Source organism: Indicator indicator, chromosome 13 (assembly GCF_027791375.1).
Source record: "Indicator indicator isolate 239-I01 chromosome 13, UM_Iind_1.1, whole genome shotgun sequence".
NCBI classification, from domain to species: Eukaryota; Metazoa; Chordata; class Aves; order Piciformes; family Indicatoridae; genus Indicator; species Indicator indicator.
Window position 1 is genome coordinate 21,767,230 of NC_072022.1, and position 11,074 is coordinate 21,778,303.

Genomic DNA, 11,074 nt, shown 5'->3' on the forward strand with positions numbered 1-11,074 from the left:
CACCTTCCCCTCCTCCGCGGCCCGCCGCAAGGGCTTCCCCCCACGGCCGCCAGCGCCCACCAGCCTCCGACCAAGAGCGGAAGCCGCCGGGCGGCCGCCGCCCGCGCTGCCCCCGCCACACCAACCCCGCCGCCACACGCTCCTCGCACCGGTACCTTGTAGAAGGCCCCGTTAGAGCCGCGCACTTCCACCGTCAGCTCCTCCATGTTGAGCGCGCAAAGGACGCCGGGACGTGCTTCTAGAAACTGTCACCACGGGGGGGAGCGCTGCCCGCCCCCCGCGGGCTGGGGGCCGCGCCGCCGCCGCCCCGCCCCCGGCCGCCGTGGGTCTACCCACGCCGCGGGCTGGGGGGTGATCCCAGCTGCGGGCTGTGCTTTCCCTGTGGGAAGAGGTATCAGCCGCTGCCTTCTCCCCCGCCGCGGCCCGCGGGAGTGGGAGCGGTCCGGTTGCCGCGCGGCCCCGCTGCCTGTCGGTGCAGCGACTGGAGGGGGCTCTGCAGTACCCGCCCTCGCTCCCACCCGCCCGGAGGCGCAGGTGTCCCAGCAGCCTCGCCTTGGCCCCGCGGGAGTGGTTGCCCTGTGGTAATGGAGGAAGTGGCGGCGCTGGCGCTGCCGGCCGCAGTCAACGCTGCAGGGAAAATGCGGCGTTTTTGTTTGTTTATTTTAATAAATTTAAAAGGCCGGGCCTTAGGGGACACCTTCCGCTCCCGAGCCGCCTCAGGCGGCCTGGCTTGCCGCCCGGTGCAATCAAGATGGTGCCCGTCATCCACCCGTGCACCCTGCTTTCATCACGTTCCTTGCGCTCAGCTCTTTGTCCCTGCCGGTGCTGGGGCCTGGCCTTGGGGGCGGGGAGCACCCCCGCCTCCTGTGCTTGGTTCCCTTCCTCAGGGGCTCGGCGTCCGGGGAGGATACGCGGAGCCCTGACGTGGAGCGGGGAGGTTGCTTGGTTGCAGGCTGTGTTCTTCCTTCACATAGACTACAAAATAAAAATTGTAAAATGACTTTGCTATTCGATGATGACTCTCACAACACAACCAGACGTGCATTGCGATGAGCTCAGTGCTCACATAAGCTTAGTCATGCAGAGCTTGATGAAAGAGCTGTGTCTTTGCCAAATGCATATATTTTTTGCTTTAAAGACTTTAAAAACTTTAAAGATTAGTAACTTTTCAAATGCACTTTCTGTTTTCCTCTTAGATGTCAGCCCCAAATGAACCAGAGCACATGATGGCATTTTACTCATCAAATGTTTTCCTTTTTAGTTTCTCTGTATTCATCTCCCACTGTAGTTTCTGGGGTTGTGGGGTTTTGGGTTTTTTTTTTTTTGGCTGTGTCTGTCAGAGTGGTAAGGATTTCAGATAATACAGACCTAAAAGTTTTGAGAAAGCTGGCCACAGGGCAAGGAGACTGAAATGTGCTTCAACGGAAGGACTGATATGGGTTCAACATTATCAGCTTCACTTGTCTGCTTGTGGCTAACCCTCATGCATTCCAGGTGATAGCTAGCATGCAAATCTGACCATTGATATTCTCTGCTTACGTTCTTTAGTAATTTGAGAGTGTGGGGATGAGCTGGGAGAGTTTTGTTGGGGAAGAACTGAAGGTCACAGGTGAAGCGAAAGTTACATCTCTTGGGACAGTAGAGTCATTGTGATAAAGTATGAAGGGAAATGAGACACAAATAAATTGGAAGAAAAACCCAAAACAGCAATAGGCTCTGCTTGTTCCAGTTAAAAAAAAAACAAAACAAAACAAAACAAAACACGTTTTTTTTCCACTCAATAACTCATATCTTTGTTTGGCTATGAGATAGTGTTTAGAAAAAAAGCAGTCGTGTGATCCACACTTTGCTGTCTGCAAGAATATTCTCATTCTTGCCTAGTATTTATTCCTCAGGTATGTTGGAAGGTACTTTTTATTATTTAAATCTTTTATTGTTTGAATCTTTAGAAATGACCCACAGTTTGTCAGTGGTGCCTAGGCCACACATAGCCCTTGCAAAATGATGGGTGCCCCTTTTCCTATTAGCAAAAGGCACTCAGGACTTTCCAGGATAAGGTATGAAATCTGATTAATATGAAGCAAACAGTTGTGCTACAAAAGTTCTCTGCCCAGAATTTTCATTGCCATAAGATTGAATAGCCTGAGGTTTATTGATTCAGCTTCCAAGATGGTGTTGTAGTGTCAGCTGCTGAAAAAAAAAAAAGTGTTTGCAGTTTAAAAACAAAAAAAAAGGCAAACCAAACTATGCATGAGCTGCTGGTCTCGGGAGTAAAACAAGATAAAACCCCCAATAACTAACTTCTAACTTCAGAGCTGTGTGAGGTGCCTAAGTTCCCACATTTGTGAAATGCAACAGTTCTGGTCAATAATGATAAGGAGTACTGGCTTGAGCCAATGCAATCTGCTTCTGAAATTGCCTGATAAAATTTGTTTTTCTGGAAGTGTGCACATGATAGTAGTTAAAGTGACAGGGTTGTTTACAGATTAATATTGGGGAGATTGCTATACCTTGGTGAAAATGGGGGTAAAAGAGAGTCATTAGGTTGTGGGCCAGAATAGTTTGCAGCATATCAGCCAGATTGATGAGGATGAATCTGTTCTAAGTTTAGTTTTCACTTAATGTAAATTAGAAGTAACTAGTACCTTAAATTACTTAAAATAATTGTTGAAATAAGAAAAGGGTGAATTTTTTCTTTATCCATCTTCAGGACCTAAGTATTCTTCTGGTAGTAACTACTTACAACTTCTTTCACAAGACTTTATAAAGTGATTATGTTTTTGTTTTTATTTTGCAATACTCATAGTGAAACTGCCACCTACATTTCATAGTGCAGTTCTTGTCAGGCAGATGCTGTAAGTCAACTTGCACCACTCTCTATCTGTTGAAACAGTTGGGCCATGCACGAGTAAGAGCAAGTTTCATCATGCCAAAAGGACAGTAAGCAAGAAATGGAAAGATTCTGTGTCCTTGGAGCCCTTGATTGGAAAGAGCAGAAAAGGTGTTGCTTAGTTAAGTGAGGGCGAAGGGCTAAACACTGAAGGATTAGTGTGTCGGTGTGAGCTGAAATTCCTCCCCCCCACCAACAATAACCAGGCTAGCCCAGTCTGGAAGCAAATTAAGGCTGTATTTACAAGCAGAGTCTAAAATCTACGATGAAATGCAATGAATATGTACAAATATACAAAATTCACAACATTCACAAATATATACAATCAACAGAAAAGCACAACCGATCTCCCTTTGCTTCCCCCCAAGGGGACCCTCCCAAAGGGGCCTCTCTCTCTCCCAGGAGCTTCCCCCCAGACCCCCCTGGACAGAGAAGCAGAGTTTGTTAATCAGAAAGTTGTTAACTTAGCTGCCAAGGTCAGTATGTGTTATCTTCAGCCAGAAGAGAAGAAGAAACAGCAGCCAGACAGCCCAGCAACTGCCCCCACTGCCGAACGCAGAATGTGCAGAATGCCCACTGTGTTTTGGGTAATAGTTCTTAAACATTTCTATCTATCCAATGGAAGTGTTTAGAACAATCAGTATTTTGCTTTCTTACACCCAATAGTGACTTATTTACATTCTTTCACTTTCTCTGTTCTGAACTTTGCAAGGAAAAATTAAAAAGACAGTTTCAAACCATCACAATTAGGATTATTGTTTTCAAATACATTGGCACACTGATAACAATCAATTGGAGATTAAGGCTATAGAAGGCAGAAAGCATGACTAGCAAAAAGACCCCCAAATAGGTATAGGCTGATCATTAATAATTTTAGCCTATATAGTTTATGATGGGGGGTTGAGGAAGTTCTGCAACAGTCTTTCAAAATGAAATAGTGGAAATTTATAGTGCCTATCTTGTTTCAGGATGGAAAAAGCATTTATCAAGGTGATATACCATGAGCAACACAAACTGTACCTTTTCGAAAGTATTGATTCCGACAAATAAACAACCAACTCCCACCCTCATCCTTCCAGATGCTGTTGTCTAAAATTCAGGAAGCATGTGGACAAACTGGAGAGGGTTGGGGAAAAAGTCACAAAAACACGGACTGAAAATGTAACTCACAGTGAAACCATACCGTAGCCAAGTTTTTGTATTTTGAAAAAACTATTTTTGGCCAAAATCTGCAAAATCCTACACAGCAGAAAAAATTTCTAAAGGCCTCTTTAGATTCCTATCACTAGGAGTTCTGAAATCAAGATTGGATATGCTCTGGTTCGTACAAAATTAAATTCATGGAAATCTTACCAAAGGTCAGAATGGCATTGTGATTCTGGAACCTTCTGCCATCAAACTGTTAAAATGTTCATCCTGCCCTAAATTAGACAAATTTTAGCCATTTCTAGGGACTTGGGCAAGAGTAAGGCAACTATGAAATCAACAATGTAACTGTTCAGAATAGTGATCTTTTAAACTACCATTATATTTGTGAAAAGATACACAAATTGATAGTCCTCTTGAACTACCAGTAGGCTGGTAGTTTATTTTTGAAAATTTGTTGTAGGTTTTAAACTACTCAGTTACTTCTCTGCTAATCAACGTCAGTGTCTTTTCTGATACTGAAACAAGGAGTATTGCTGTGCATTACTGAACATATTGGGTACCTTTCAGTAAAACTGAAGCATGCTTTCTTGGAATATTTTGTAAAATATAATTAGGCAAAAATCAGGGTCAGCTAAATTCGGACTTTGTGCCTTTACTTACTAACACAGGGTGTGAAAATCTGAGTCTTAGATTTCATTCAGTGAAGAGAAATGCTGATGCTTAGCAACTTGTGCCATTAAAAAATAATTATAAAAAATTAATCTAGCTTTGCCTTTAAGTGGATAAAAACCTCTTTGGTTTAGTTGCTCATTCTGAAATTTTGGCAGAAGGCTGATACCTCTGAGATGTCCATCCACAGACTTCCGGCCTTACCAGAAGCTTAGGCAACTGGCAGAAGTTAGACCCTCTGTAAATTTACTCTGTATCCCTAATCCTCAGTGGAGACAAACAACATATCTGATATTTGAAGGATATTAGGAGATGAGGTGATACTGGCCTCATGTCTTACCAAGTGACAAAACTAAATTACAACAGGAAAAAGTCTTGGAGAAGTTCTTAGGAAAATTACATGCTTCCAAGTGTGTGGGGTTTACTCATTTACCTGTATGTTTTCTTTGTTCCACACCTTGTACTGGTAGCAGAAGGAAGTTTGTGAGACATATAAAATCAGCTCCAATAGACTTATACAAGTAGAGCAGGGGATCTAATATTTTGTGGCACAACACTGGTGTTAAGACATATGGTCTTGATATAGGTTGTCCTGTTGGGCAGCCACTGTATAAAGGGCCTGTGGTTTGTTGTAACAATTGAAAGAAAACTCCTAAAAAAAATCCCTTGGTTTATTTTGTCTTTCATTGTGATTTTTGCACTACTTAAATATTCAGCTGAAGAAGAATCTACCAATTTTCATCTGCCTTTTACAAATGCATTCCTGACCTTTACAAATGACTATTTGTCTGGAGGTTAGCTGAGTGTGCCATAACCAGATACATCTGGAAGTATTGTAAGGAGATGCCATTTCAGAAAACAGGCTCCACAAAAGGGGTTGCTATGTGAGTGTATGTACAAACATTTTTGCACAGTGCAGTTTAAAACCCTCTTTCTGGTGTGGAAATCAGAGAAAGAAGACATCATAAATGTTCCTGTTATTGTAATTCACATTTACCTTGGAAGAGAAAGTGTTTGGAGCTAGGGTTTTTTTTGGGTTGGTTTTGCTTTTGGGTTTTTTGTGTATTATGGATGATAGCACTCATATTTATCTGTCTGTGTCTAGACAGTTTTACAGTTATAGGGTTAAAAAACGTGCCATGTTCAGAAGTATAAAAAGTGTATTTACTATAATATTCCATTTCCTGTTACTGCAGTCTAAAAAAGTCACTGAGCTAATTAAATTGTATAAGGAAGACATCAAGAACCAATATTAAAAGAAAATTGGTTTTGGCTACAGTCTGTATTTATTCTGAAGCAATGATGAGTTATATGATTCAGGTTTCATTTGTTCAAGATAACATGCATGCTCAGCAAAAGAAAAATACACACCCAGGCAACAGTCTACTATGTGAAAGTAATTTCATACAGCATGACAACATATGAAGCTTAATTTTTCACACTGGATGAATTTCTGACTTTACTCTGGCTTGGCTGGTCTTCCTATTTTTGTCAGTAGCAGCACAGGAAAGTAAGCAAAATTAAACTAGAAGTTTGATGTCATTCTCAAAGCAAAGAGAAGCACTAGACAATGCCTGCTGTAAGTGCAATGTTCATTCTGGCACAATGCAAAGAAACTGCAAAATCATTGCACTGAAATTTTAATGAACTTAAATGAGAACAGTGCCATTTAATGGACTTTATGCAATGGTTTGAACTTCATTCACAATACAACTTTTCACAGGGTTGGCTTGGTTCAGTAATTTTCATTATCACTTTACAGCTGCCTCTTGAATGGATGCAGCTGATCAAAAATAACCTTATGCTTGACTTTGTTTAAAGCCAGGAAGGGCAACACACTGAACACTAGAGAGAGATCTTTGTGGTAGTGTGAAGTCTTGGTGATGTAATGGCGTGTGGCTTTAGCTATCCAAGCCTAGATCTCATTTCCAAGTGTTAAGCGTTAGATCCATCCATCCCTCAAAAAATCAAGGGGAACCTTTTCTATTACACTAGTCATAGGTACTGACCTTAAGAAATTACTCAGAATAGGGGATTAAAGGTGTTACACACACAAATGAATAATTTCTGTCCCCTAAATACTTTCATTGGAAAACAGAAAATGTTATTTTTTTTCTATATTACTGATCCAGTTTTTGTCCTTGTTTGACAAGATTCTTGTCAGACAAGTCTAGATTACTTTTGTTTTTACTTGACACCTCTGTCAACAGTGTAAAGAGGTATCTGCATTTCTAGTGTTAGGTTGGACTATGCCAGGCATTCAGGTAATGTAGATTTATGTGCTATAAACTGCCTACTTGTAAACATCAAAATATTTGTGTATGATCTCTGGTTCTGAGTATCAGAATTTAATTTCTGAGAGTCAGGGCCTACTTTAAAAAAAAGCAATAAAGTAATGAGCAAGATTTGTGAGAAACAGTGGAAAGAGAATATGTTGCTATGATAAATACATGATCTAAGGTATAGGAATTTAGTACCAGAGGATATAAAACCCCAAAATAATAGCACATAAACAAAGGTGTGTGTGGAGTAGCAAAGGGATGCACATCAATTCGACTGAAGAGTGAGGAGGGAACTTACATGCAAACAAACTGAAAAGCTTATTTCTGTTCCTGATATCATCTAAAGCACAAAAAATTCATTTCAGGAAGAGATTGGTTGTCAGCTCAAGGTACTCAGCTGTCAAGAGTTGCAAAAGCAGGTTTCTGTCTTGTGCTGCGCTTTGCTTTTTGAAGGCCTCAATACAGCCAAGTATGTGGGCAGATGTTTTATATAGTATCTGAATGGAAAGGATATAAGAATGACTTGAAGTAGTTGGCTTAATCTGTGCTCTTCAAGAAAGGAAGAATTTGAGAAGAAAGTTTTCTGCTAATAGGTTTTCAGAACAACTATGTAAACATTCTATATATGCATCTTTTTAGGTTCCTCTGAAAAGTCTCATCTGTAGAACAACATATATATATATATATATACACACACATTGTAAATAAATATATATATATTTGTTGTATATATTATTAACATACATACATATATAAAGAATCCGCAGATAAATACAGAGAGTCAGTGCCCTAGGGGCAAAAATCAGCATTTCACAGACAGAGAACTAACATTGATATGTCAGCATCAGGATCTCCACATCATTGTTTTCCCAAAACATATTATAGCCAACTTCTTGAAAAAAGCAGGGGAATCTTTTCTATTACTTTAGTCATAGGCACTGACTTTAAGAAATTAAATAGAATAAGGGATTAAAGATGCACATTTTGGTATTTGCAAGACATAGCTAGTAACTGATACCACACTGTGATGATTTCCACTGTAACAAACACAGTACCTCAACCCCTGCTCTACTGATAGATACATTGAGGCAGTATGGAAAAGATAGCATTTCAGTGAAATGAGTTATCAAGAAGTTAAAATATGTTTTCTATGGCTTTTTGATTGCTCTCTCAACTGAGATGACCTTCCTCTGGTACGTGTGTTCCAGTTGTACCACAAATGAGGGTGGAATAAAATCTGGACTCCTGCTTTTACCTATTTTCCATCTTTCTAAAAATACCATTCCATTAATAACAGATAGCCCAGACTGGCTATCTATTGCGATGAAAAAGGGAATTCATGAAGTTCCTTTGGTGCTAAAGTAGACAGTTGTGATAAACGCAACAAAACTGACTATCCTTTTGATCTATTCCATAATACTATTGCAGGAATGCTCAGGACGTCACATCCTTGTACTACCAAACATGTAGGCTGTCTGGTATATTAGACACTACATTTTCTGTTTCAGTGATTTGCTGCCACAAGGCTCATCACTTGAGCCCTAAAAACTGCGAGTGCTTTATAATCTGCTCTTTCCACAATTACACATGCCCACTTGTTCTGTCCTGGCTCAGTGGAGTTGTACCTCCAGTCTTTGGCTTTTCCTGCTGGGCTGAACTGGTAATTTGGAAAGGAATTCCTCTGCTCAGCATTTAAAATGCTGTTTTAGACAGTGGGGAGAAGAGAAAACAAATATATTTATCAAAAGGAGGGGCTGAGGAGAATTAATGCAAACAGATGAAATGTGCAAGAAAAGAAATAGGAACCAATGAGAAGACAAAAGTCATGAACAGCAGGTAAAGAATAGCAGGAGAAAGAAAGGTTCAACCAACAGGAAAAGGTTCAAAATTTAGGCTTTGATAAAGAAAGAAAATTTTGATGAATGAAGAACATGAGGCAAGAAAGGAAGATGGATAAAATGGGTGATAATTGAGGAAACAACAAGAGAGAAGCAACAGTTCTAGGGAATACATTAAAATAGTGGTTGTCAACCTCTAATATTCACATGCCTTTTCCTCACTAAAAAAGAATGGAAGAAGAAACAGTAGAAGATACCAGCAATGTAAACCTATGAGACTAATTCATATCTAACAGAATATGTAGTGGTATTTGGGAAATCCAAGTTCAAATCTATTCCTTGCCAACTGGGTGCAGGAATTTGATTGCAGGTCTTTTGCTGTATGAGCATGTCTGTACCACACAGTCAGTGTTGCATCAAGTGAAGATACTGGACTAAGCTCTGAATGGAGCAGTATTCATATGGGAAGCAACACAGCCACTTAACACAGCTTTGCACCCAAGGTAAGATAACCTGTCCTTCAGGTCCTTAGCCTTTGTGGAACACCAGACAAGCATGGGCAAAGTGTTTCCAATTTCCAAGGTAGCGTGTCCTGACTTCCTTGTATTTTAGCACATTGGGAAGTACACGTGTAATTCTGGCGTTTGCTGGTGAAGCTGTTTCACTTCCCAGAAATACTTTACTGCTCACAAAGGTACAGGGTGTGTGAGAGCAACACTTTCGACTTTGAGCCAGTGAATCCTTGCATACTGATAACCATCACAAATACAATGGCTTCTTCTGTATAAAATAAAACTATGCTTATTCAAATAGTTTACAGAACTGGTAACTTGGTAAAAAAAAAAAATAATTTCCACTTTATGGAACCATTTTGGACATCTTTTAATTCATACAATAAATGTTTTAATAATTTTCATCATTAAATTATATTTTATTTTAAATTAAAAGATGTTTTCTAAATGCATGACAATAATGTCTGATGTCTTAGCTACCCATACTTGGTCCTCTGAGAAAATAATGTCGCAAATTCCCTAAATTCCATACTCTGGAGCAATTTAGGTCTCCTTAGAGATCACAGTTTGAACTACAAATGCAATAAGGGCTGCATCCTGCTGTAACTGAAATCCTTCCTAAGTCTACTTCTGCTTTTCAATCTCTCTAATTTTTCATTAGATCAAGAGTCACACATTTTTGTTGGCAGTAAAGCAATTCCAATTTGAACTGCCTTCTGTCTTCAATAGGAATTTTCCCAAAGTACAGAAATAAAAATGTAAAACTTTGCTGTGTTTCATTACTTTCATTCTTTTGAACATTGCTTCTCTGAAAGCTCTGTGTGAAATTATTAGAAGACAGGTTTTGAAATGCTTGTGAAAGTAGATGCATATATGGGACTCAAAGGGCCTTATTTAAAAAAGAAATTTGCCAGTTACCCTGATCTCTGGTTGGTTATGCCCATTCAAGGATACAGAATCCATCATTCGTATGATTATTTTTACATCTGAACTTTTTTTTTATACTAGATAGACTTGAAACTTTCAGGGTCATTTGCCCAGCATGTAGTTGAATGTCCTGTGCTATAGATTCCAATTAGCAAGACCATGTTCAATGGTCCTACACCACCAATGCTGTCTAACTGCTTTCCACTTGGCTTTATATGTTTCTTCTTTGTTGCAGCTGCAACCAGGTCTATCCACCCTTTGATAGAAAAATTTCAATTACCCCAGGGAGAAGCTTTTAGCTTTATTAAGCATTGAAGTCTACACATTTGTTCTTCTGTTGAAGAGCAGTTCAAAAGGAGAGTTTCTGAGGAAGTAATCTGATAAATTAGGATAACGCTTGTGGACTTCTACTGCTAGTGTTTTTCATGTAATCTGAGCCCAAGAATCTGCCAACTCAATGTATGGTTAAGCATTTCTTTAACACTTTTAGCCCCTAACAGATGTTTCTTATACTTTACAAGTAAATGGCTCTCCAGTGTTTTTTTTTTTATGCTGTGCTCTCAGCATAAAATTGATGTCACAGAAGGCTGGGTTGCTGTGCTCTAGCCTTGATAGATAGAGATAGAAAACTGTTCCCATCTGGTAGCTTTGTACTGGCCAATGTAATGGTTTCCTTTCTTAGATGATGGGTGTCAGTTCATCACCTCCTTGTTGCTAAGAGTAGTGTTAGTTATCTTAAAAAAAAGCAAGGACTGCATACACCAGATCTCTAATCTGCCCTCACTTTGTTGTGATTGGCCTCTTAGG

General features: G+C 40.0%; 1 protein-coding gene across 5 annotated transcripts in view; it reads right to left on the reverse strand.

The window, feature by feature from the left end:
- Positions 1 to 240, reverse strand: part of FXR1 (FMR1 autosomal homolog 1) — a 35,105-nt gene extending 34,865 nt beyond the window's left edge. For all 5 annotated transcript variants that reach the window (XM_054386017.1, XM_054386016.1, XM_054386015.1 and 2 more), the window contains exon 1: positions 156 to 240. In XM_054386017.1, the coding sequence (XP_054241992.1) occupies positions 156 to 206 (51 nt within the window). In that variant the 5' untranslated portion in view covers positions 207 to 240. The remainder of the gene's footprint in view (positions 1 to 155) is intronic.
- Positions 241 to 11,074: the final 10,834 nt, after the last annotated feature.